Source organism: Scyliorhinus torazame, chromosome 6 (assembly GCF_047496885.1).
Source record: "Scyliorhinus torazame isolate Kashiwa2021f chromosome 6, sScyTor2.1, whole genome shotgun sequence".
In the NCBI taxonomy this organism is placed as follows: domain Eukaryota; kingdom Metazoa; phylum Chordata; class Chondrichthyes; order Carcharhiniformes; family Scyliorhinidae; genus Scyliorhinus; species Scyliorhinus torazame.
Window position 1 is genome coordinate 294,403,206 of NC_092712.1, and position 27,846 is coordinate 294,431,051.

The window sequence follows — 27,846 nt, forward strand, 5'->3', positions numbered from 1 at the left end:
AGGCACTGCTCCCTCACGGTACACCCCATCAACCAGAGAATCTCCCTGGGGGTACTGTATCGCCATCCTCACTGTCCAGGGCGTAGAGTTCAGCGGCTTCCTGCTCTATGTCCTCCCCAACCTCTGCGCTGCCTTGCTGCTCGGCCTGGACTTCCAGTGCAACCTCCAGAGCCTAACCCTGAAATTTGGCGGACCCCTACCACCCCTTACTGTTTGCGGCCTCGCGACCCTTAAGGTCGACCCACCTTCCCTGTTTGCAAACCTTACCCCGGATTGCAAACCCGTCGCCACCAGGAGCAGACGGTACAACGCCCAGGACTGGACCTTCATCAGGTCTGAGGTCCAGCGGCTGCTGCGGGAAGGTATCATCGAGGCCAGCAACAGCCCCTGGAGAGCCCAAGTGGTAGTGGTGAAAACCGGGGAGAAAAACAGGATGGTCGTTGACTACAGTCAGACCATCAATCGGTACACGCAGCTCGACGCGTACCCCCTCCCATGCATATCTGATATGGTCAATCAGATTGCACAGTACCGGGTCTTCTCGACAGTGGACCTGAAATCTGCCTACCACCAGCTCCCCATCCGTAAGGCGGACCGCCCATACACTGCGTTTGAAGCAGATGGCCGCCTTTACCATTTTCTTCGGGTTCCCTTCGGCATCACCAACGGGGTCTCGGTCTTCCAACGGGAGATGGACCGAATGGTTGACCGGTACGGGCTGCAGGCCACTTTCCCCGTACCTGGACAACATCACCATCTGCGGCCACAACCAGCAGGACCACGACGCTAACCTTTCCAAATTTCTCCACACCGCCACACTCCTCAACCTAACTTACAACAAGGAGAAGTGTGTGTTCAGCACGAACCGATTACCCATCCTCGGCTATGTGGTGCAGAACGGAGTTCTAGGGCCCGACCCCGATCGCATGCGCCCCCTCATGGAACTCCCCCTCCCACTGCCCCAAGGCCCTCAAACGATGCCTGGGGATCTTTTCGTATTACGCCCAGTGGGTCCCAAACTATGCGGACAAGGCCCGTCCACTCATTCAATCCATCGCTTTCCCACTGGCGGCTGAGGCTCACCGGGCCTTCAACCGTTACAAGGCCGACATCGCCAAGGCCGCGATGCACGCGGTCGACGAGACGCTCCCCTTCCAAGTCGAGAGCGATGCATCAGACGTCACCCTCAACCAGGCAGGTAGGCCCATGGCATTCTTTTCCCACACCTTCCATGCCTCCAAAATTCGGCATCCTCCGTCGAAAAGGAGGCCCAAGCGATCGTTGAAGCTGTGCGACATTGGAGGCATGACCTGTCCGGCAGGAGATTCACTCTCCTCACTGACCAACGGTCGGTTGCCTTCATGTTTAACAACACACAGCGGGGTAAGATCAAAATGATAAAATCTTGAGGTGGAGGATCGAGCTCTGCACCTACAATTACGAGATTTTGTATCGCCCCGGTAAGCTCAACGAGCCGCCCCGATGTCCTGGCCCAAAGTACATGTGCCAGCACACAAGTGGACCGACTCCAGACGATCTCTGTCACCCGGGAGTCACCCGCTTTCACCACTTCATTAAGGCCCGCAATCTGCCCTACTCCATCGAGGAAGTCAGGGCTGTCACCAGAGACTGGCAGGTCTGCGCGGAGTGTAAACCGCACTTCTACCGGCCAGACCGTGCGCTCCTGGTGAAGGCCTCCCGCCCCTTTGAACGCCTCAGCGTGGACTTTAAAGGGCCCCTCCCCTTCACTGACCGCAACACGCACTTTCTTAATGTGGTCGACAAGTATTCCCGATTCCATTTCGCTGCCCCATGCCCCGATATGACGTTTGTCAATGTCATCAAAGCCCTCAACACCATCTTCGCTCTGCGGATCCTCATTTATTTAAAAAAAAAATCTTTTTATTGGCATTTCTCATATTTATAAATAGTTGTATATATTCACATCACATTTTTCTCACCTGCGCTAATTTCCTTTATTATACAGAGAGGTTTAGCTTGTCCTTCGTTTAACTGACCCTACGTGCCTTAAAAAAAATTATTAGGTTACTCCTCATTGTTGGCCTCGAACAGGTTTTGGAACAGACCGACAAACTGCCCCCCAGTATCTAGGAAGCCTTCCTCTGACCCTCGGGTGGCGTACTTAATCTTCTCCGGGTGAAGAAATTCTGAAGGTCAGCGAGCCAGTCTGCAGCCGTGGGTTGTGCTGCCGATCGCCAGCCGAGCAGGATTCTCCGGCGTGCGATTAGGGAAGCGAAAGCAAGGGCGTTGGCCCCCTTCCCCATGTGTAACTCGGGGGATCCTCATTTATGAGCGAGAGGCTGCGCCAGTACCTGCTCAACAGGGGCATTGCCTCGATGAGGACGACCAGCTACAACCCCGGGGAAAGGGGCAGGTGGAGCGGGAGAATGGGACAATCCATCCTCCCTGTGCTCCCACCCGGGGATCAAGAGGATTTTGACACGCTCCTGGAGTCACCGAAGACCGAGCCGACGCCTGAGTCGCCACCAGCACTGCGGCGCTCTCAACGACAGATCAAGGCGCCCGATCATCTAAATTTGTAACCTCTGTAATTTAAAAACCAATCTGTATGTATATAGTTTTCCACCCCTCCTCGCTGGACTCATTTTTAACAGGGGGTGAATGTGGTAGTCACCACTGTTGTATTATATTGTATATATGGGTATTACAGTAAGGCCCCTGTACTACAGGTACGGGGGTAGATCCTTGCCTGCTGGCTCCACCCAGGAGGCGGAGTATAAATGTGTGTGCTCTCCGAACAGCAGCCATTTCGTAAGCTGCTGTAGGAGGCCACACATCTCTGTGTAATAAAGCCTTGATTACATTCTACTCTTGTCTCGTCATAATTGATAGTGCATCACCTATTTATCTAGCCTTACTGTTTCTTATTAAATCGCCAATCCTTGATCCATGATAATATGTTACCCCAACGCCATGAACTTTTATCTTGTGGAGTAAACTTTTATGCGGCATCTTATTGAATGCAGTTTGGACATCCAAATACTACTGGTACTGGTTCCACTTTATCCATCCTACTACATACATCTCCAAAAAACTTTAATTCGATCAAACTTGATTTCTCTTTCATAAAACCATGTTGGCTGTTTGTACTATGATTTTCTAAATATCCTGCTACGAGCCAGAGGTTGTGGTGCATATTGGTACTAACGGCATAGGCAGGAACAGTAACGAGGTCCTGCAAGGGGAGTTCAGGGAGTTAGGTAGTAAGTTCTAAAAAAAACAGGACCTCTAGGGTTGTAATCTCTGGATTACTCCCTGTGCCACGTGCCAGTGAGGATAGAAATAGGAAGAGAGTGCAGCTAAACACGTGGCTAGACAGCTGACGTAGAAGGAGGGTTTCAGATATCTGTAACATTGGGATCTCTTCCGGGGCAGGTGGGACCTCTACAAGAAGGATGGGTTGCATCTAAACTGGAGGGGCACAAATATCCTGTCCGCGTGGTTTGCTTGCGTCAGTCTGGAGTGTTTAAACGAGTGTGGTGGGGAAGGGGGGGCTGGGAGTCACAACAGTAGGTTAGCAGGTAAAATAACTGCGGGGGAACCAGTGAATAAAGCCAGTAATACTGAGAGGAAGAGCAGGCAGGGAGATGAAATGAAATGAAAATCGCTTATTGTCACAAGTAGGCTTCAAATGACGTTACTGTGAAAAGCCCCTAGTCGTCACATTCCGGCGCCTGTTCGGGGAGGCTGATACGGAAATGTTGCTGAACACAACGGGACAGGTGTTCTGAAGTGCATTTGTTTCAATGCGAGAAGTATAACAGGTGAGGCAGATGAACTTGGGGCTTGGATTAGTACTTGGAACTATGATGTTGTTGCTATTACAGAGAGTTGGTTGAGGTAAGGACAGGATTGTCAGCTAAACGTTCCAGGATACAGATGCTTCAGGCAGGATAGAGGGGGATGTAAAAGGGGTGGGGAGTTGCATTACTGGTTAAGGAGAATATCACAGCTGTACTGCAGGAGGACACCTCGGACAGCTCATGGAGTGAAGCAATATAGGTAGAGCTCAGGAATAGGAAGGGTGCAGTCACAATGTTGGGGATTTACTACAGGTCTCCCAACAGCCAGCGGGAGATAGAGGAGCAGATATGTAGACAGGGTTGTTGTGGTGGGTGGTTTTAACTTCCCCTATATTGATTGGGTCTCACCTAGTGCTCGGGGCTTGGATGGAGCAAAATTTGTAAGAAGCATCCAGGAGGGCTTCTTGAAAGAATATATAGATAGTCCAACGAGGGAAGGGGCTGTACTGGACCTGGTATTGGGGAATGAGACTGGCCAGGTGGTTGAAGATTCAGTGAGGGGGTATTTCGGGAACAGTGACCATAATTCAGTAAGTTTTAAAGTAATTGTGGTTAAGGATAATGATAGTCCTCGGCTGAAGGTGCTAGATTGGGGAAGGCTAATTATAACAATATCATTTGGCAGGAACTGAAGAATTTAGATTGGGGTGGCTGACGGTAAATCAACATCTGACAGTGCGAGTCTTTCAAACTGGCATGTTTCTATGAGGATGAAGGATAAGTATGGCAGGTTTCAGGAACCTTGGATAACGAGGGATATTGTGAGCCTAGTCAAAAAGAAAAAGGAAGCAATCATAAGGGCTAGAAGGCTGGGAACAGACTAAGCTCTTGAGGAATATAAAGAAAGTCGGAAGGAATTTAAGCAAGGCACCGGAAGGGCTAAAAGAGGTCATGAAAAGTCATCGGCAAACAGGATTAAGGAGAAGAGCAAGGCTTTTTTATAAACAGCAAGGGGGTAGCCAGGGAAAGGGTTGGCCCACTCAAGTACAGAGGAGGAAATCTATGTGTGGAGCCAGAGGAAATTGGCGAAGTACTAAATGAGTACTTTGCATCAGTATTAACCAGGGGCAGCATAGCGGTTAGCATTATGGTTTCACAGCGCCCGGGTCCCAGGTTCGATTCCCGGCTTAAGTCACTGTCTGTGCGGAGTCTGCACGTTGTCCCCATGTCTGCATGGGTTTCCTCTGGGTGCTCCGGTTTCCTCCCACAAGTGCTGAAAGACGTGCTATTAGGTAATTTGGACATTCCGAATTTTCCCTCTGTGTACCCGAACAGGCGCCGGAACGTGGCGACTAGAGGCTTTTCACAGTAGCTTCATAGCAGTGTTAATGTAAGCCTACTTGTGACAATAAAGATTAAGAAAAGAAAGAAGAAAGAGAAGGACTTGGTGGATGATTAGTCCAGGGAAGGGTGCGCATATAGTCAGTATCAAAAAGGAGGAGGTGTTGGGCGTCTTGAAAAACATTAAGGTAGATAAGTCCCCAGGGCCTGATGGGATCTACCCCAGAATTCTGAGGGAGGAATTTGCTTGGGCCTTGATAGAAATCTTTGTATCCTTATTGGCTACAGGTGAGGTCCCAGAGGACTGGAGAATAGCTACGGTTGTTCCTTTGTTTAAAAAGGGTAGCAAAGATAATCCAGGAAATTACAGGCCAGTGAGCCTTACGTCAGTGGGAGGGAAAGTATTGGAGAGGATTCTTGGGGGCAGGATTTACTCCCATTTGGAAACAAATGGACTTATTAGTGAGAGGCAGCATGGTTTTATGAAGGGGAGGCCGTGTCTCACTAACCTGATCGTGTTTTTTGAGGAAGTGACGAAGATGATTGATGAAGAAAGGACAGTGTGTGTTGTCTACATGGACTTCAGTAAGGTCTTTGACAAGGTCCCTCATGGCAGACTGGTACAAAAGGTGAAGTCACCCGGGATCAGAGGTGAGCTGGCAAGATGGATACAGAACTGGCTCGATCATAGCAGTGGAGGGTAGCAGTCGGAGGGTAGCAGTGGAAGGGTGCTTTTCTCAATGGAGGGCTATGACTATAAATGATTTGGAGGAAAATGTAACTGGTTGGATTAGTAAGTTTGTGGATGACACAAATATTGGTGGAGTGGTGGATAGTGATTAGGACTGTCAGAGGGTACAGCAGGATGTAGATTGGTTGGAGGCTTGGGCGGAGAAATGGCAGATGGAGTTTAATCCGGACAAATGTGAGGTATGCATTTTGGAAGGTCTAATACAGGTGGTAAGTACGCAATAATGGCAGAACTCTTAGGAGTATTGACAGGCAGAGATATGTGGACGTCCAGGTCCACAGGTCACAAAGTGGCAACGCAGGTGGATAAGGTAGTTAAGAAGCCATGCGCCATGCTTGCCTTCATCATACAGGGCATTGAACATAAAAATTGACAAGTCATGCTGCAACTGTGCAGAACCTTAGTTGGGTCACATTTGGAATATTGCGTACAATTTTGGTCGCCAGACTACCAGAAGGATGTGGAGGCTTTGGAGAGGGTACAGAAGAGGTTTACCAGGATGCTGCCTGGTCTGGAGGGTATTAGGTTTGAGAAGATGTTGGATAAACTCGGATTGTTTTCACCGGAACGTTGAGGGGTGACCTGATAGAAGTTTACAAAATTATTATTTAAAAAAAATAAATTTAGAGTACCCAATTCATTTTTTTCCAATTAAGGGGCAATTTAGCGTGGCCAATCCACCTACCCAGCACATTTTTGGGTTGTGGGGGCGAAACCCACACAAACACTGGGAGAATGTGCAAACTCCACATGGACAGTGACCCAGAGCCGGGATCAAACCTGGGGCCTCGGCGCCGTGATGCAGCTGTGCTATCCACTGCACCACCGTGCTGCCCTTGAAGTTTACAAAATTATGAGTGGCACGGACAGAGTGGATAGTCAGAAGCTTTTTCCCAGGGTGGAAAAGTCAATTACTAGGAGACATAGGTTTAAGGCATTGAAGGGCAAAGCTTTCAGGAGATGTGTGAGGTAAGTTCTTTGCACCGAGCTGGTGAGTGCCTGGAACTCCCTGCCGGGGGGATGGGGTAGAAGCAGGTACGATAGTGACATTTAAGAGGCACCTTGACAAATACATGAATAGGATGGAAATAGAGGGATACGGACAGGGGAAGTGCAGAACATTTTAGTTTAGGCAGGCATCATGATCGGCGCAGGCTTAGAGGGCCAAAGGGTCTGTTCTTGTGCTGTTCTGTCCTTTGTTCTTTATTCTACCACTTCCTTAGTAATGGAATACAGCAGTTTCCTAATGATAGACGTTAGGCTAACTGACCTATAGTTTCCTGGTTTCTCTCTCCCTTATTTCTTGAATAATGACAGTACATCTGTGGTTTTCCAATCTGCTGGGAGATTTTCCGAATCTAGGAAATTTGGGAAGATTACAAAAATGCATCCACAATCTCTGCAACCACTTCTTTTAAGATCCCTAGATGTAGACCATCAGGTGAGGGGCATGTCAACTTTGAGTTGCAATAGTTTGCCTCGTACTTTTTTCTGTAGTGATGGTGATTGTTTTAAGTTCCTCCATCCCCTTTGCCCCGAACGTGATTTTGGTGTGGAGGCTCGGAGAATCCAGCCCAAGATCTGAAGTGGGGATGTTAGCAAATGACTGCACAATGTTCAGCACCATTCGTGACTCCTCAGACACTGAAGCAGTCCATATCCAAGTGCAGCAACACCTGTACAATACCCAGGCTTGGGCTGACAAGTTGCAAGTTACAGTTGTACCATACCAGTGCCAGGCAATGACCATCTCCTACAAGAGAGGATTTAACCACCACCCCGTGACATTCAATGGCATTACCATCGTTGAATCCCCCACAATCAACATCCTGGGGTTACCATTGACAGAAACTGAACTGGACTAGCCATATTAATACTGTGGCTACCAGGGCAGGTCAAAGGCTATGAATTCTACGGCATGTAACTCACCTCCTGACCCCCCAAAGCCTGTCCACCATTTTCAAGACAGAAGTCAGGAATGCAATGGAATACTCTCCACTTGCCTGGATAAGTGCAACTCCAACAACACTCAAGAAACTCAACACCATCCAGAACAAAGCAACCTGCTTGATTGCGCCCCCTTCAACAAACATTCAAACCCTCCACCATTGACGAACAGTGGCAGCTGTGTGTACCATCTACAAGATGCACTGCGGTAACTCGCGAAGGTTCCTTTGACCAATGTTTTTCGAGCTTTTTTATCTGGGGCACATTGTTGCCAACCGGCCATCCTTTGGGACCCATGCCGGTCAAACTTCGCGACCCATACCGGCCGATGTTCACGATTCACACCACCCGAACTTTGCGACCCACCATTTCCACTTGTGTTTAATGTGACAAGTAAGCCTGCTTGGTCCTCACCATTTCACTTGCTATGTTATTCAATGTTACATTTCTGATAATGCCTTCAGCTGATGATTTAAGATCTCACTGCATCCGTTGAAAATAAATCAAGAGGTTTGTCCTCGAACTCACCATGCTTAGTCTTCAAATGTCTTGAAGTTTTGAGGGCTTTAAACTTTCATTTGCCAGTAATTCCTTGCATATAACACACATGAGCTTTTCATCCTGATTTGCCTTGGCACAATTAATAAACCCATACCTCAAGTTATCATCTTTATGCTGCTTTGTTCCTGTTTTCAGCTTCTTCTTCATGGAGTTCACACCAGCACTGCTGGCAGCTGCAATACGGAGCAATCTCTCATGCACCCAGAACACATGACGTCAGCGTACACGTGACCTGCTCTCTGCCGCTGCTCCAGGCAGGAAGGTTCCAACGGTTTAAAATAAATCTGCTTGGACTTCCGGTGACGGCGGGCGGGAGGCAGCCGCACACTGGAGGGCTCCCGCTCGGGAATAGAAATTTTGGGATTTTAACGCTTGGTCTCGGGGGCAACAGAGGCTGAATAAGCTGTAAGAAGGCACAGGGAGGAGAAATGTCCAGGTTTGGGGAAAAAAACGGCCGTGAAAAAGGGGGTTAATGAATGTCCGCCGGTGAGTGGAAAAGTCAGCGCAGGAACTGTAAGGAAAAGGCGGAGGTGCTGGAGCAAGGTGAGACACTGAAGGAAGTGGAAGAGGCATTATTACAGCACAGTGATCAACTCACCTCGATGGGGAAGGAGTTGCGGAAGGTGATAGAGACCAACAAGGGTCTGCGAGCCAAAATGGAAGACCTGGAAAACAGATCCAGGCAGCAGAATCTGAAGGTCGTGGGTCTGCCCAAAGGGGTGCAAGGCCCAAGGACGACGGAGTATTTTGCCACGATGTTGGCAAAGCTATTGGAGGAGGGAGGCGATATGAACTGGATCGGGCTCATCGGTCATGGAGACCTATACCAAAGGCGAGTGAGCCGCCGAGAGTAGTAACTGTGTTTCCGTAGGTATAGCGTGAAGGAGAAACGGGTAGTGCCGTGGGCTGGAGCTGGTATACGCATATACCAGGACTTTACGGTGGAGCTGGCGAGGAGGCGGGCTGCCTTCAGCCGGGTGAAGAAGGCACTGTACATCAGCAAGGTGCAGTGCGGCATAGTATATCCAGCTAAGTTGAGGGTGACCTATAAATCCAAGGACTTTTATTTTGGGACGGCGGAGGCAGAAGGACTGTGGCAGAATTGAGAAATGGGACTGAGAATGGGTCGTGTCCCAATGTAGCCTCATGTAACTTTATTTTTTCACTGCGTGTTGTTGTATGTACTAAATGAGTTGACGCTGTATATTTGGACAAGGGAAGAGTTGGGACTTTCATTTGCATTGATGGCTTTTTGGGGCTTGGGTGTGTATGCTGGGGTTGTGTGCTAAAGGGGATTTCTTGGTTTTCCTGGGAAGGAGACCCGGCCGGTTTAAGCCAGCCAGTGAACGGGAGTGAGGTGGGGGGGTGGGGCTGCGGCCATCGGAGCCTTGTAGAACTGGTTTCGAAGAGTCTAGCCGGGGTGAAACGTTGGGGGAAGGAACCGAGGTTGGGGGGAGAAGTTTACAAGAGGAAGTGGAGAGGAGGAGTCTGGGGGGGGGGGGTGTTTACAATTCATGGGTGTCATTCACGGTACTCTTTCGGGGATTGGTTGGCGTTGAATATTAGGGGGTGGGTTGGGGTGGGTGGACTATCTATGTCAATGGTGACCATAGGCGATTCCTGATTCCTTTTTTTCCACCTTGGGAGGTTTTGTCTTATTTGATGCTTGTATTGTCAGATGGGCCATTTTTCGGGGGTTGGTGGGAGGATGGGATCGTTGTTGTTGCTAAGGAGGTTGACATTGTATTTGTTATCGTTTACTGTTTGTTGGTGTGGTGTAAATTCTGAAGAAAATGTGAAAATGGAGAATAAAAATATATTTTTAAAAAATCTGCTCCTGGGTCAGGAGGAGGCGTTCTGCCTCGCTAGGCTCCGGGCCTGCGCACTGCTGAGAGGGCACGCATGCACGGAATGGCTGGCATTCTGAAAGCCAGTTGCATCGCTGGCCACTACTTCCCTCGATCGGGAACGCCGCGATGCATAACCCCGCGACCCTCCTGACACCCGCCCGTGACCTGGGGCTTGAAAATGACTGCCTTTGATAGAACATTCCAAACATACAACCGCTACCATCTAGAAGGGCAACAGCAGCAGATACCTGGGAACCCCTTCACCTGGAGGTTTTCCTCCAAGCCACTCACCATCCTGACTTGGAAATATATCGCCATTCCTTCACTATCGCTGTGGCAACATCCTGCAATTCCCTCCCTTTTTAAAAAAAAAATTATTTATTAAGATTTTTTTAGCAACACAATTTTTTCCCCTTACAAACAATAACCCCCCCCCCCCCCACCCCCCGTAACAAAATAACACAAAATCGCACTGAGCAAGATATATACATGGTAAAATGATATATTTACATAGCTTTATACACTGGCTCTCGCCCGCACGTGCCAGATTCCCCCACCCTCCATGTTATCTCCCGCTCATCCATCCCCTCAAACAATCTCTCGTTCCCCCCCGCCCCCAGGGTTGCTGCTGCTGCTGACCGGCCTTCCTCTAACGCTCCGCGAGGTAGTCTAGGAATGGCTGCCACCGCCTGTAGAACCCCTGTGCAGACCCTCTCAAGGCAAACTTAATCCTCACCAGCTTAATGAACCCGGCCATGTCGTTTATCCAGGCCTCCAGGCTAGGGGGCTTCGCTTCCTTCCACAATAGCAAGATCCTTCGCCGGGCTACTAGGGACGCAAAGGCCAGAATTCCGGCCTCTTTCGCCTCCTGCACTCCCGGCTCATCGACTACTCCGAATATTGCTAGCCCCCAGCTTGGCTTGACCCGGACTTTCACCACCTGAGATATTACTCCCGACTCTCCTCTCCAGAACCCCTCCAGTGCCGGGCATGACCAGAACATGTGGACATGGTTCACCGGACTCCCTGAACACCTTCCACATCTGTCCTCTACCCCAAAGAACCTACTCAACCTCACCCCCGTCAAGTGCGCTCTGTGGACAACCTTAAATTGTATCAGGCTGAGCCTGGCACACGAGGAGGAGGAATTAACCCTCCCTAGGGCATCAGCCCACAGACCTTCCTCGATCTCCTCCCCCAGCTCCTCCTCCCATTTACCCTTCAACTCTTCTACCAGCGCTTCCCCCTCTTCTTTCAACTCCTGGTGTATTTCCGACACCTTGCCCTCCCCGACCCATACACCCGAGATCACCCTATCTTGAACTTCTTGTGCCGGGAGCAACGGGAATTCCCTCACCTGTCGCCTCACAAAAGCCCTCACCTGCATATATCTAAAGGCATTTCCCGGGGGTAACTCAAACTTCTCCTCCAGTGCCCCTAGGCTCGCAAATGTCCCGTCAATGAACAGGTCCCCCATTCTTCTAATCCCCGCCCGATGCCAGCCCTGGAACCCCCCGTCCATCTTCTCCGGGACAAACCAGTGGTTACCCCTGATCGGGGACCACACCGAGGCTCCCACTGCACCCCTGTGCAGTCTCCACTGGCCCCAGATCCTTAACGTTGCCGCCACCACCGGGCTCGTGGTATACTTTGATGGCGAGAACGGCAGCGGTGCCGTCACCAACGTCCCCAAGCTCGTTCCTTTACAGGACGCCATCTCCATCCTCTACCATGCCGCCCCCTCTCCCTCCATAACCCACTTGTGGATCATCGCCACATTTGCTGCCCAGTAGTAGCTCCCGAGGTTTGGCAGCGCCAGCCCTCCTCAGTCCCTACTGCGTTCCAGGAACCCTCTCCTTACCCTTGGGGTCTTATTCGCCCACACAAACCCCATAATACTCCTGCCTACTCTCTTGAAAAAGCCCTTGGTGATCACGATGAGAAGGCACTGAAACACAAACAAAAACCTCGGAAGGACCACCATTTTGACCGACTGCACTCTACCTGCCAACGAAAGCGGCAACATGTCCCATCCTTTGAAGTCCTCCTCCATTTGGTCCACCAACCTCGTCAGATTCAATTTGTGTAGGGCCCCCAACTCCTGGCTATCTGGATCCCCAGATACCGAAAACTCCCCGTCGCCCTCCACAGCGGTAGGTCCCCTATCCCTCTTTCTTGGTCACCTGCCTGTAATACAAAAAGCTCACTCTTCCCTACATTGAGCTTATAGCCCGAGAACTCCCCAAACTCCCTCAGAGTCTGCATGACCTCCACCATCCCCTCCATTGGGTCCGCCACGTACAGCAGCAGATCATCCGCGTATAGCGACACCCGATGCTCTTCTCCCCCGCCGACCACCCCCTCCATTTATTAGACTCCCTCAGTGCTATGGCCAAGGGTTCGATCGCCAATGCAAACAACAGGGGGCACCCCTGCCTCGTTCCTCGGTACAGCCGAAAGTACTCCGACCTCCGCCAGTTTGTCACCACAACCCCCTACAGGGGCACTGTAAAGGAGCTTAACCCAGCTAATAAACCCTCCCCCGAACCCAAACCTACGCAACACCTCCCAGAGGTACTCCCACTCTACTCGGTCAAAGGCCTTTTCCGCGTCCATAGCTGCCACTATCTCCGCCTCTCCCTCATCCGACGTCATCATTATCACGTTTATGAGCCGCCGCACGTTAGTGTTTAATTGCCTGCCCTTTACGAATCCCGTCTGGTCCTCATGTATCACCCCCGGGACACAGTCCTCAATCCTCGTGGCCAGCACTTTTGCCAATAACTTAGCGTCCACATTGAAGAGCGAAATCGGCCTGTACGACCCACATTGCAGTGGGTCCTTGTCTCACTTCAGAATCAAGGAAATTGTCGCCTCCGACATTGTCGGGGGCAGGGTCCCCTCCTCTCTTGCCTTGTTAAAGGTCCTCACTAGTAGCGGGGCCAGTAGGTTCACATACGTTCGATAGAACTCCACCGGGAACCCTTCCGGCCCCGGGGCCTTCCCCGCCTGCATACTCCCCAGACCCTTACTCAGCTCCTCCAACCCGATTAGAGCCCCCAAACCAGCCGCCTCTTGCTCCTCCACCCTCGGGAACTGCAGTTGGTCTAGGAATCGTCTCATCCCCTCTTCCCCCCCCCCCCCCCGGGGGCTGGGATCTGTACAGCTCTTCATAGAAGGCCTTGAATACCTTGTTTATTTTCATTGCACTCTGAACCGTGGCTCCCCCTCCATCTTTGATTCCCCCTATTTCCCCCGCTGCCGTCCTCTTACGGAGCTGGTGTGCCGGCATCCGACTGGCCTTTTCCCCGTACTCGTAGGTCGCCCCCTACGCCTTCCTCCACTGTGCCTCCGCCTTCCCCATGGTCAACAGGTCAAACTCCTTCTGGAGCCGTCGCCTTTCCCCACGTAATCTCTCCTCCGGGGCCTCTGCGTATCTCCGGTCCACTCGCAAAATCTCCCCCACTAACCTCTCCCTTTCCATGCCCTCTGTCTTCTCCCTGTGAGCCCTGATGGAGATTAGCTCTCCCCTGATCACCGCCTTCAACGCCTCCCATACCACCCCCACTCGCATCTCCCCGTTGTCGTTGGCCTCCAAGTACCTTTCGATACACCCCCTCACCTTCCCACACACCACCTCATCTGCCAGCAGTCCCACGTCCAGCCGCCACAGTGGGCGTTGGTCCCTCTCTTCTCCCAGCCCCATTTCCACCCAGTGCGGGGCATGGTCCGAAACGGCTATGGCCAAATACTCCGTCCCCTCCACCCTCGGGATGAGCGCCCTGCAATTCCCTCCCTAACAGCACTGTGGGTGTACCTGCACATCGGGGACTGCAGCGGATCAAGAAGGCGCTCACCACCACCTTCTGAAGGGCATCTAGGGATGGGCAATAAATGCTGGCCTAACCATTGACGCCTACGTCTATTAAAAAATGTTTAAAAAGTTGCGTCTCCAGCCAATGAATGCTCCATGGAGTCTTAAACGTTGCTGTGATCAGTGGGATGTATACTTTTGATCTTGGGCAGAAAACTCAACCATCTGAAATATCTTAGGCTTTAGAGGGAAAAATGAGGCACAGAGGTTTAAGGAGGGAGTTCCAGAGCTTCTTTTAAAAAGAAGCAATCATTTAAGCATGGGTTGGCATCGATAGCAAATGCCCATTTTGAATTGCCCTTGAGAAGATAGTTGTGCGCAACCCTCTTGACCTCCATCTCTGTGGTGAAGGTGCTTCCAGGTGCTGTGAGGGAGAGAGATCTAGGGTGTCGACCCAAGTACGATAAAGGAATGGTCATATATATCCAAGTCAGGATGGTGTGCAATTTAGAGGGGAACTTGGAGATGGTGGGGCTCCCATTTGCCTGCCGCCCTTGCCCTATTAGGTGTAGGGAACACAGGTTTGTGATGTCCTGTTGAAGAAGTCTTGGCAAGTGGCTGCAGTACATCTTATAGATGGTTAATATGCAGGTTGAAAAGTACAGCGGTGGATGGAGTGAATATCTAAAGTGTGGCATTGCCTGCTGATCAAGTGGACTGATTTGTCTTGCATGGTGTTAAGAATTGTGGGAAATTAAGTTTTTAAAAATGAAATTGGGATAAAATAAAATAAAACAGGGAATTGACGAGGGCAACTGTCTGAAGAGATTTTGAGAAGCAAACGGTAGCACAGTTGTGATAAAGAAATTGCATCGTATATGCTAAAAGCTGACTCCACCAGATGGATAACATCAAAGGAAAAGAACTATATCCATAGCACAATGACTGGGGAAAGAGACATAGACACAGCTACCATCACAGCCACACTCAGCTGCAGAAACAGTCTCGAAATGGAAGATTTTGCCTTTGTTGAAACTGAAGACAATTTTTCCAAACTTGCCAAATAACCTGTGCATGGTAATTTTCTGCTGGATTTAGCACATACTGTTATATAATATTGGATATTGGTTGGGGTCAAAGGGGCATCTCCGAGTTCAGGGAACGTAGGTCGATGGGAACAAAGGGGAACTTCATATAATACTGTGTGTGTATAGCCATCAGTGTAATTAAGTGTGGTACTTTATTATCATCCTTCTTGTGTTTTATTTAAGTTAATAAATATTCTTCATTAATTGTTCACACAATGGTTGGACTATGGAGCGAAGATGGTGAAATCCAGAAACTTCTGCAGTGATATCCTGGGTCTGAGATGATTGGCCTCCGAGAACCAGAATCATCTTCCTTTGTGTTAGATAAGACTTCAGTCAATGGAGAGCTTTCCTCCGGATTCCCATTTATTCCAGTTTTATTGGTACCCCTTGATTCCGCACTCGGTCAAATGCTGCCTTGATGTCACTCCCACCTCAACTCTGGAATTCACCTCTTTTATCCACGTTTGTACTGAGGCTCCAATGCGATCTGGAGCTGGGTGGCGGATCATTGGGTTACAGGATATTGGTAAGTAAGGGCCATTTGATAGCACTGTTCGATGACACCCTTTGTTGATGATTGAGAGTAGACCAACAGGATAGCAATCAGCCAGAGTGGATTTTTCCTGCTTTTTATGAACAGAATCAATCTAGGCAATCTTCCATTTTGTCAGTACTGTAGCTGTATGAGGGCAGCTTGGCTAGAGACGCAACTAGTTCTGGACCACAAGTCGGAAGCACTCCAGCTGGAATGTTGTCAGGCTCCAAAATATTTGCTGCATCCAGTAACTGCAGCGGATTCTCAATATAGGCAGATAGATAATTGCTTTATTGAAAAATCACCATGGTGACATATGCTGGATTGTGATAGAACATAGAACATAGAAAAATACAGCCCAGAACAGGCCCTTCGGCCCACGATGTTGTGCCGAACCTTTGTCCTAGATTAATCATAGATTATCATTGAATTTACAGTGCAGAAGGAGGCCATTCGGCCCATTGAGTCTGCACCGGCTCTTGGAAAGAGCACCCTACCCAAAGTCAACACCTCCACCCAACACTAAGGGCAATTTTGGACACTAAGGGAAATTTATCATGGCTAATCCACCTAACCTGCACATCTTTGGACTGTGGGAGGAAACCGGAGCACCCGGAGGAAACCCAAGCAGCCACGGGGAGGATGTGCAGACTCCGCACAGACAGTGACCCAAGCCGGAATCGAACCTGGGACCCTGGAGCTGTGAAGCAATTGTGCTATCCACAATGCTACCGTGCTGCCCTTAAGAACAAATAAATCTATTTGATGAAGCAACAAATAAAACAAATAATCATTTATAACATTTATAACAATCATTCAAAGAAATATGTATAAAATAATAAAACGATTGCACAATCATGAATATTTCAGAACCTTGCAAATAATTAAAATGAATTGCAAAATGCAGGTTTCCTTAAGTTACAAAATAAAAATATCATGTGGCATGAATCTAATTAGCTGAGGGCTGGCATCTGGCTGAAGATGGCCATGGGTGCCTCAAACTTTGACTTATGACTCCTCCTATGTTAGGGCTGCATTGCTGAGGATGGGCTTGTTCCTGGAGCTTTCTTCTCTGAGTTGTTTAATGGTAGACCACCATGCATAACTGTAGAGCTAATCCATTGGAAGTAAGGTCATTTAGTTCATTTGATAGCATGCTATATCTGCTGTTTATCATCTGTGTAGTCCTGTGTTATAGCTTCAACAGGTTGGTGTTTCTTCTGTCATCCACTTCTCCGCTCCTCAGGGTTGAATTATCTGGCTTGATGGTGATGGTAGAGTGAAGGATGTGTAACAATGAAGTTACACGTTGTGATGGATTATAATTTTGCTGCTGCTGATGGCCTGAACTGCCTCGTGCTTGTTCTTGATCTTTCCCATTTAACATGGTGAGATTGCCACATGACACAATGGAAGGTGTTCTTGGCATCAAGATGGGATGGTATTAAGATGGGTCACTCCGACCAACCCTTTCGTGGATTGATGCATCAGTGACAGATTGATAGGTGAGAACTGCCTTCTTCTCGCATGCTGGTTCTACCTGTTGCAGACCCCGGCTGGCAGCTATATCGTTCAGGACCCAGCCAGCTCAGTTAGTGCTGATGCTACTGACCCCAACCATCCTCCTCATCTCTGTTTTAAAGGATCATCCCTTCAGTCTGAGGCTGTGCCCTCTAGTTCTAGATTCTCCTACTACAGGAAACATCCTCTCCATGGCGACTCTATCTAGGCCTCTAAGTATTCTGTACATTTCAATGAGACCCCTCCCCTTATCCTTCTAAACTCCAGAGTCCTCAACCACTCCTCATATGACAAGTCCTTCATTCCAGGAATCATTCTTCTGAACCTCCTCTGGACCCTCTCCAAGGCCAGCACATCCTTCCTCAGATACATGGTCCAAAATTGCTCACAATATTCCAAATTGGCTCTGACCAGAGCCTTTTGCAGCCTCAACAGTACATCTCTACTCTTGTATTCTAGCCCTCTCGACATGAATGCTTACATTGCATTTGCCTCCCTACCTGCTGACTGAACCTGCAGGTTACCCTTAAGAGAATCCTGAACTCGGATTCATAAGTCCCTTTGTACTTCTGATTTCCAAAGTCTTTTCCCATTTTCAAAATAGTCTATGCCTCTATTCTTCCTACCAAAAGTGTATAACCTCACACTTTTACACATTGTATTCCATCGGCCACTTCTTTATCCACTCTCCTAGCCTGTCCCAGGTCCTTCTGCAGCCTCCAGCTTTGAGAGTCCGCCTGCCTGCCCTCCTTAATTAGACCTCGAGTGCATCCTCAAACCACCAATTGGCCACTCCCGCTGTTGCGTTGCTGCTTCTGACTCTGCAGGGCCGGGGCCCACATTTGATTTTGAAATGGGGCCCCGATAGAAAATGGAAGATTCTGCCTGGAGTGTCATGTGAGACTTATTATGTTGAACCACAAAACATTGATTGTTTTTGCGCAGTAGATACAAACATGCAAAGCAAATTTATTAAAGTTTTCTATTTCCTGTATGTAAACAGTTATAATAAAAATTTTTGCTTATTAACAAAGTACTTAAGTCTAAACATTTGCCATTTATAATGGGAAGAGCTGCTTCTCTTGCTCACAAATTTGTTTAATATAAAGAGTGCTGCTGGATTCTCATATCAGACACACACACACACTTCAGTCTCTCGCACACTCATTTCTCTCTCGCACTTTCACCTCTCACTCGCTCTCTCATACACACAGTCCCACCCCCACCTCTCTCTCGCACACTCACACTCCCAACTCTTTCTCTCACACTCTCTCATACACATGATGTACCGTCAATTCACCGAGAGGCTGAGAGAGCGAGTGAACATTAGGCTTTATTAATCATGAACTTGCCTAGCCAGAGTCGGTTGTACAGATGAGTGGCACCCACAGGTGGCCAGTCTATATATGGTTCCGGTGAGGTCAGAGCAAGAGGCGGAGCCCACCGGGGTTACAGTACAGGACCTGGAAGTAGCTTGTATCACCACTTCTAGGTCATAGTTTACAGTATCATACAGACAGCTCATGCATTAGGTGAATACATTCACCATATTCACCCCCTGTTAAAAAAATCAAGTCCAGCGGGGGTGACGTGGGGTCATTACATATTCAGTCTATCTGGAGGCTGGATCGTTCTCTTAGACCTCCTCAGCTCTGGTGGTGCGGCAGGTGGTGACTCCAGGGGCATTGTGTCCGGAGCTTGAGCCTCAGTCCAGCCTGTCGGAGACAGTTAGGGGGTGGGGGTAGGCAGGGAAGTGATGGGTGGTGGCAGAGCCGGCGCGGGGCAATACAGGAGACCCAGGGAGGTGTACGGGGCAGTGGGGGTGGCGGTGGGCAGCGGAGAGGGGGGGCGCGTTGGCAGGGGAACCAGCTGGCGTCCGGTCTCGTAGGGAGACCGTATCTTGCCGTCCGTCCTGGTGCGTGACGTAGGCATACTGGTGGTTGGCGTGCAGCAGCTGGACCCTCTCGACCAGGGGGTCGGTCTTATGGCTCCTCATGTGCCTCCGGAGAAGGACAGGTCCCGGAGTCGTCAGCCAAGACGGAAGCGAGACCCCGGAGATGGGCTTCCTGGGGAAGACAAACGGTCGTGAGGGGTCTCGTTCGTGGCTGTGCAGAGGAGCGATCTAATGGAGTGGAGGGCGTCAGGGAGGACCTCCAGCCAGCGGGGGATCGGGAGACTTCTAGACCTGAGGGCTAGAAGAACGGCCTTCCGTACCGTCGCGTTCTCCTTCTCCACCTGCCCGTTTCCCTGCGGGTTATAGCTCGTAGTCCTGCTCGAGGTGACGCCTTTGCTGAGCAGGTACTGACGTAGCTCATTGCTCATGAACGATGTGCCCCGGTCGCTGTGGACGTAGGCAGGGAAACCGAACAGTGTGAAGATGCTGTGCAGTGCCTTTATTACAGTGGCCGAGGTCATGTCGGGGCAGGGGATGGCGAAGGGAAAGCGGGAGTACTCATCGGAGACGGTGAGAAAGTATACATTACGGTTGGTGGAGGGGAGTGGCCCTTTGAAGTCAATGCTTAGGCGCTCAAAAGGGCCGGGAGGCCTTTACAAGGCGGGCCTTGTCTGGCCGGTAGAAGTGCGGTTTGCACTCCGCGCAGACTTGGCAGTCCCTGGTCATTGCCTTGACCTCCTCGATGGAGAAGGGCAGATTGCGGGCCTTAATGAAGTGGGTAAGCCGGGTGACCCCCCGGGTGACAGAGGTCATTGTGGATAGCCCGAAGTCGGTCATTTTTTGCGCTGGCGCATGTGCCGTGGGGCAGGGCATCTGGGGGCTCGTTGAGCTTCCCAGGACAATACTTGATATTGTAATTGTAGGTGGAGAGTTCGATCCTCCACCTTAAGATTTCGTCATTTTTTATTTTGCCCCGTTGTGCGTTGTTGAACATGAGGGCGACCGACCGCTCGTCTGTGACGAGGGTGAACCTCCTACCAGCGGGTTAGTGCCTCCAGTGCCGCACGACTTCCACTATGGCTTGTGTTTCCTACCTGACCGAAGAATGTCGAATTTCGGAAGCGTGGAGGGTCCTAGAGAAGAATGCTACTGGCCTGCCCGTCTGGTTGAGTGTGGTGGCCAGTGCGACGTCTGACGCATCGCTCTCTACCTGAAAGGGGACGGACTCGTCCACCATGTGCATTGCGGCCTTGGTGAAGTCGGCCTTGATGCAGCTGAAGGCCGAGCGGGCCTCATTCGTCAGGGGGAAAGTGGTGGTTTGAATAAGTGGGCGGGCTTTGTCTTCATAGTTGCGGACCCACTGGGCGTAGTAGGAGAACAGCCCCAAGCATCATTTTAGGGCCTTGAGGCGGTGGAGAGGGGGGAGTTCTGTGAGGTGTGCATACGTTCGGGGTCGGGCCCTAGGACTCTGTTCTCCACGACGTAGCCGATGATGGCTAGTCTGGTAGTACGGAAAACGCACTTCTTTGTTGTATGTGAGGTTGAGGGATTGGGCGGCCTGGAGGAACCTCTGAGGGTTGGCATCATGGTCCTGCTGATCATGGTCGCAGATAGTCACATTGTCCAAGTACGGGTATGTAGCCCGCAAAACATACTGGCCCACCATTCGGTCCATCATTCTCTGAAAGACCGAGACCCCGTTTGTGACGCCGAAGGAGACTCTGAGGAAGTGGAAGAGTCCGCCGGCTGCTTCAAAGGCAGTGGAGTGGCGCTCTTACGGGCGGATTGGGAGCTGGTGGTAGGCCGACTTCAGATCGACCGTTGAGAACAGACGGTACTGTGCGATCTGGTTGACCATCTCCCCTGTGTGGGGGAGGGGGTACGCATCCAGTTGCGTGAACCAGTTAATTGTCTGGCTGTGGTCCACAACCATCCGATTCTTTTCCCCGGTCCGGACAATCACCACTTGCGCTCTCCAGGGGCAGTTGCTGGCCTCGATGATCCCTTCACTCAACAGTCGCTGGACCTATGACTTGATAAAGGTCATGTCTAGCGAACTGTACCGTCTGCTTCTGGTGGCGATGGGTTACAGTCGGAAGTGAGGTTCACAAAGAGCCAAGGGGGGGAGACCTTGAGGGCCGCGAGGCTGCAAACCGTGAGGGGGGGGCAAGGGTCCGCCGAACTGTAGGGTCAGGCTTCGGTGATTATATTGGAAGTCCAACCCGAGCAGTAGGGGGGGTGCAGAGGTGGGGGAGCAAGTAGAGCTTAAAACGAGCGTACTCTGCGCCCTGCATCGCGAGGTTAGCGATACAATATCCCCGGATCTGAACCGAATGGGAACCGGAGGCAAGGGAGATTGTTTGGGAGGCTGGGTAGGTGTGGCAGGAGCAGCGCCTTACCGTGTCGGGGTGGACAAAGCTCTCCGTGCTCCCGGAGTCGAGAAGGCAGGGGATCTCGTGCCCATTGACCCGGAGTTCTTCAGCTGTTTTGGCTGCGACTGGTCGAGGGTGACTGCGCCCAGCTGCGGGTAACCTGTGTGGTCGGCGGAGTCTCAAGATGGCGGCCCCCATGAGTTGCACGTGTCGGGCTGGGTCGAAGATGGCGACCAAGATGGCTGCCCCCATCGGTCGCACGTGTCGGTCGCTGCCAGAGCCGGCGGCCAAGATGGCCGCCCCCATGAGTCGCACGTGTCGGTTGGTGTTAGAACCGGCGGCCAACATGGCGGCCCCCATGAGTTGCACGAGGCTGATGACGCGTCTGAAGGGGGCATTCCAGGCAGGCACGCAGCCACATTGCGGGGTCTGTGGGCCTGCGAGTCCATGGGTCGTGTCTGGTGCGTTTTCGCTTTCTGGGCCTTAGGTCGGCCCAGACAGACTTTAGCGAAGTGCCCCTTTTCCCCACAGTCAGGGGGTGTTGACCCTGGCCGCAGAAGTAGCACTGCGGTTCCCCGGGCTCGGCTGGCAGGCACGCTGCGCAGGCCTGTGACGTCGTCGGGTCCGACGGGGGGCCATGACGATGGTGTCCACGTGGGTCTCGCCGGGCCCCCGGGGAACGCACTGAGGTTCTGGAAGGCCACCTCTAACGAGGTAGCTAGCTTTACCGTGCCCTGCCGGTCAGAGGTCCCAGGTGCTGCCTGATGTAGTTTGGGCGGACCACAGCCACATAGGTGTCCCGGATCTGTAAGTTTGTGTGTTCCTCCGCCGTCACATCTCGATAGCTGCAGTTCCTCGCGAGTAGAGTCAGTGTTTCCAGATACTTGTCCAGCGATTCTCCGGCGCGTTGACGGCGAGTAGTGAGGCGGTGTCGGGCGAACGCCTCGTTTACGGGCTTTACGAAATGAGCCTTGAGGGTTGCGACCTCCGCCTCGTATGTGGCCACTTTCTCGATCATTACTGAGATTTGATGGCTCACCCGAGTGTGGAGGAGTCACAGCTTGAGGGTCTCCATGGGAGGCATTGTGGAGGACTCGAGGTAGGCCTCGAAGCATCAAAGCCAATGTTCGAATATCTCTTTGGCTTCTGAAGCGCGCGCGTCGTGTTCGAGCTTGTCCGGTTTTAGATCGGCTTCCATGGTGCTGTCGATGATTAATAAATTGATGTACTGTCAATTCACCGAGAGGCTGAGAGAGCGAGTGACCATTAGGCTTTATTAATCATGAACTTGCCTAGCCAGAGTAGTTTGTACAGATGTGTGCCACCCACAGGTGGCCGGTCTAGATATGGTCCCGGTGAGGTCGGAGCCAGAGTCGGAGCCCACCGGATTACAGTACAGGACCTGGAAGTAGCTTGTATCACCACTTCCAGGTCATAGGTTACAGTATCATACAGACAGCTCATGCATTAGGTGAATACATTCACTACAACACACACACACACACACACACACTCCCATCTCTCACTCACACACATAACACACATACTTGCTCACACCTCTCTCTCACCTCTCTCACATTCTCTCTCTCACACACACATACACTCACACTCCCACCTCTCTCTCTCACACTCATATTCTCACCTCTCTCTATTTATCTCTCACACTCACACCTCTCTCTCTCTCTCTCTCAAACACACGCTCACACTCACCTTTCTCTCCCTTGATCTGTGTCCCCCACACCCTTCCTCTCTCCCCACCCCATGGTCACTCACCTTCGCACTGCCATCTGCTCACCTTTGCTCTTGTCTGGGACTTTGAATGGTTACTTTGCCACCATTTCCAGATGGTCCAGTCATAGGTCAGGTCCTCAGTTCGTTGTCTGCTGATAGTCTATCAGTAGCCAATGCAGTATGAAAACGACATCCAATTGGACAAGTTGGAAAGACAACTTTTACCAAAGTTACAAGACCAAGCGTGGAACCCCTGGATGTCTCCTCGGGGGCCCCAGCGTTGCACAAGACACACTTTTGGGATTTCTGTCTTAGTCCATTCTTCAAAACAGTAGAGAAAAAAAGACTTATGAGAGAATGGATACAGCACTGAAGGAGGCCATTCGGCCCATTGTGTCTATCTCTCTGCAAGAACAACTCACCAATCCCACTCGCCCACCGTTTCCCTGTGGCCCTCTTTTTTTTCTTGCTTGCTTTTAAAAGTACAATTAGGCTAGTCGCACTAGTGAGACGTGGGTTGCTTTGATTTAATTAATCAAATGCTTTGTGGTTTACAAATTACAGGGCTGTCTTAAAATCTTGGTGCGCATCTTGTGTTTGAATATGTTACAGCTGTGAGGAGGTGGTGAAGGGGAGGGGAAGATTTTCGAATGAACCTGCCATAATAATCATGGAATGGATTGAAAAATCTTACGTACTCCGTGATTCAATTCTGGAATTTAAATTTAACATCAGCATAGAAATATAAACAATATTAACACTTTCAAAAAAAGATTAACAACACATGCACAGCATTGAAATATATGGGTATTTGCTACAAATGTGTATCCAGTTGTATCATGGGCCATAATTCTGTGGTTCAGATCTAGTCTGAACCCTGCATTTCTCGTTGGTAATACAATATTTACATTTTTTAACTGTGACGTGACAACTGGTTTTGGAGCTCCTGCATGTTCCAGTGCTGCATTATTAACTTCTTTATTATCTCAATTTTTATAATTGGTATGATTCAACGAGAACATTACTTGTGGTAATAGGATATAACTTAACTTACGTTTTCTGTTCCTGTGATTGCCACCTTGAAAGTTTACCGAGTATCAAAACAAATCGAGGGATTGGGGAGGGACACTCTGATTAATACAGAAGTGGAAAACCCCAACTACCATAGTGTTGGATTAGTGAGGTGACCCACTTTATTTAATCACCCCGGGCTCATTCTTAACTTACAGCAAATTGCCATGTAATCCTGATTATTTATTTACTCTTTTCTTTAGTTTTCCACCTGTCTGAAAAAATCACCTCCGTGGTTCCAGAAAGTGCCCTGCTGATCATGCTGGGCCTCATCCTGGGAGGAATCGTCTGGGCCGCTGATCACACCGCCTCCTTCACCTTAACGCAGACTGTCTTCTTCTTCTATCTCCTGCCGCCAATCGTATTGGACGCCGGGTACTTCCTGCCCAACCAGCAATTCTTCAGGAACCTTGGATCGATTCTAATGTACGCCATCATTGGAACAATCTGGAATACTGTAACTACCGGTCTGTCCCTCTATGGTGTCTTCCGGACGGGTATTATGGGTAAGGGCACAGATCCAAGCATTAGCTTTATCGTATCTAACTGAAGCGAGACCAGGGTAAAGTACGGATAGTAGTTGAGGCTATCTGGAGTCTTAATTTTCTATCTTGGTGTCTTTCCCCAAGCACTTTATGGCAACAGGATTCCATCATAGTTGTGTGGGTGAGTGGCCCCAACTGTGCCAGTATGAAATTCTGCACCCCTCCATCCCAAAGGTCCTGATAGCCAGCGAGAGTGCCTCCATTTTGAGGTGTCCTCTCGATTCCTGACCCATCTGTGCAGCGCCCAGTGGTTCCCAAATTGCTCGCAGCATCAAGTGTCTGAATGGCATGTGTGGAGCCAGTGTTTCAGGTCAATGACCTTTCACCAGGACTGGAGAAGGTCAGAGATACAACAGATGTGAAGCGAGTACAGAGGCAAGAGAGATGGTGCTGTGGGCGGGGAGGAAAAAACAAGAGGGAAAGTCTATGACAGGGTGGAAGACAACAGAGATTAAATGACAAAAGGCATAATGGTGCGAGGCAAAAGGAGATGATGATGGGACAAAGTGGGGAAATGAAAGATGTGTCAAGAGGGTCGTAAATGTGAAAAAGCAGAATTATCACCAAAATCAATAATATTCACCAAGGGGGTAGATGGAACCTTGATTTGACAGTTCTGCTGAAAGAAAACATGGTATAGCATCTTTCATGATGACAGGACCTCCTAAGTTCCTTTGAAAATAATGACGTACTTGTGGAGTGCAGCCACTGTTGTAATGTAGGCAGCACAGCAGCCAAATTGTGCACAGAAAGCTCTCAAGAAAACAGCAATGCAACAAGATCAGATCATCTTTTTTTTCTGATGTCGTTTCAAGGATGCATATTGGCCAGGATACCGAGAAAAAAACCCTGTCTTTCTTCAAAATGGTGCAATGGGATCTTTTATCCCCAGGCGAGAGGACAGACAGGGCCACAGATTAGTGCTTCCTCTGAGAGAGCAGTACGCCATACCGTCAGTGCTGCACTTGCCTCTCACTGAGGTTGTGTGATTACATCTCTAGATTGTTGGAGCTTGAAATCGCCTCCTGACTCAGAGACGGGATTGCTACCATGGAGACCAGGCTGACACCGGTTCAAAGCAAACTGCTGCAGATGCTGGAAATCTGAAATATAAACAGAAAATTCTCAAAATATTCAACAGGTCAGGCAGCATCTGCAGAGAGAAAAGCAGAGTTAATGTTGACTAGCCCAAGTGACTTTGATTATTATTGCAAGCTCTGATTGTAACATCCAGTGAGAGTGATGAGGGTGGTGGTGGGGGGAGATGGGGGGGGGTGGGGGGAGGTGTGGGGAAGTTGCCTCTCTGTGTCACTTATGCCGAGCGCACTTTTAACTCCTGGGTTTCAGACAGTGTGTAAGTCAGGAATTTGAGTTTTATTTTGTTTGAGCGTTTAAAATCACAGACCATTGGTTTCCTTGGGCCTTTCCCTCTCTGGGTTTCCTCTATCCCAAGTGTGATCCTTCCCTGAGGGACCCCGGCTCTGACCTGCTGCCACCCAAATTCACGTTCCTCATTACGATCCCGGTCCAGACCGCAGGAAGCTGAACAGAAACCCCAATATGTTAGTTTAATGTTGTAAGACTGTGAGAAAAAGATATCTCGCTCCAGGAGCGATTTGACGCAAAATAGGGATGTGGTATATTAAAACCAACTTTATTACTAACACAGTATTAAAATATCTTTAACATCACACAAGACAATCACCCCTTAAACATTGCTAATCAATACAGTGACACAATAACCCTTAACTGCTATCTTTATTTCCACTCAAACAACAAAACTATCTCAGATCCCAATCCACTTTTAAATACAGTTAGCACTCAGGAATACTTGCTGTACAGAGATGTCTTTCGAGACTGTTTGAAAAGATAGACCTAAACCCTGTCAGAACCATGCAGAATCTCTGGATGCATTTCTTCAGAAACCTCTCAGCTTGCCTTCAAGCCACAAACTAAAATTGAACCTCAACACTTGACTGCTACAACCCCTGACTCCTCCCATTAACTACATCATCTCCCTAAACTGAACACAATGTCTCTAATTGTCTATTCCACATGGAACCCTCTTAATATAGACAGAACTCCATTAGCCCAAACTTTTACATTGCTTTAATTGCACCTCTGGCTCCCAAAAACCCTAGCTGTCTTGCAAACCAGGATTTTTAAAAACACTATTGCAGCAATCATGCACACATTAACCCAGGCATTTAACCCTTACTGCACCAAATACATATAATACAATATATTTGAAATTCCTACATTCATCACATCCTGCCTACTGACGAGACTTTGATTCCTACTGGGTTTGGGGAAGAGATTCAATTCCAAGTTTGAAGTCAAGTTGGGGCATGCAGATAGGCGCACGCACACACACTCACACCCACATGTACACATAGATGTACACATGCACGCACAGACATACAGATGCACTCAAACACTAACATACAGACGCAGACAAACACTCACACATTAACACAGACACATATACACCACTTGTGCCTCAGACTAAAACCAAAATGGACTCTTCCACCATCTTGGGTCCTTGAGGCAGAACCTGCAGTGTGGGCAGTAAACGCAGGCACCAGGGACCTGTCAGGGACTTGTGAAAATTTGCCACAAAGTCGTTTATCCTTAATTTTTAAATTATTTTCCTCACTTCGAGTCCCACCATAACCGTACCCCTCCCTATCACTGTAAACTCCTCAAATCCTTCAACGCTCTGAGAGCTCTATGCCCTCTAATTCTGGCCTCTTGTGCTTTCCTGATTTCCTTCGCTGCACTGCTGCTGGTCATATCTTCAGCTGCCGAAACCTCTCACTCTAGAATTGCCTCCCTAGAACTCTCCACGTCCCTCTTTTATCTTCTAAGTCAAATCTTAAAACTATCTTTTTGTCCCAATATTTGCCCAAATGACTCGGTGTCACTTGACTAATAACCTTCTTGTGATGTGCCTTGAGATGTTTTATTACACCAAGGCACTGTATTGGTATCTGAGGTTGCAACTGAAAGCTAACCATTCCTTGTTGTTTCAAATGAC

At 49.6% G+C, this 27,846-nt stretch overlaps 1 protein-coding gene across 1 annotated transcript in view; it reads left to right on the forward strand.

The window, feature by feature from the left end:
• The window catches only part of LOC140425514 (sodium/hydrogen exchanger 3-like), a 175,929-nt gene that overhangs the window by 49,486 nt on the left and 98,597 nt on the right, over positions 1–27,846 (forward strand). The window contains exon 2 of the mRNA XM_072509879.1: positions 24,468–24,770. Within this exon, the coding sequence (XP_072365980.1) occupies positions 24,468–24,770 (303 nt within the window). The remainder of the gene's footprint in view (positions 1–24,467; positions 24,771–27,846) is intronic.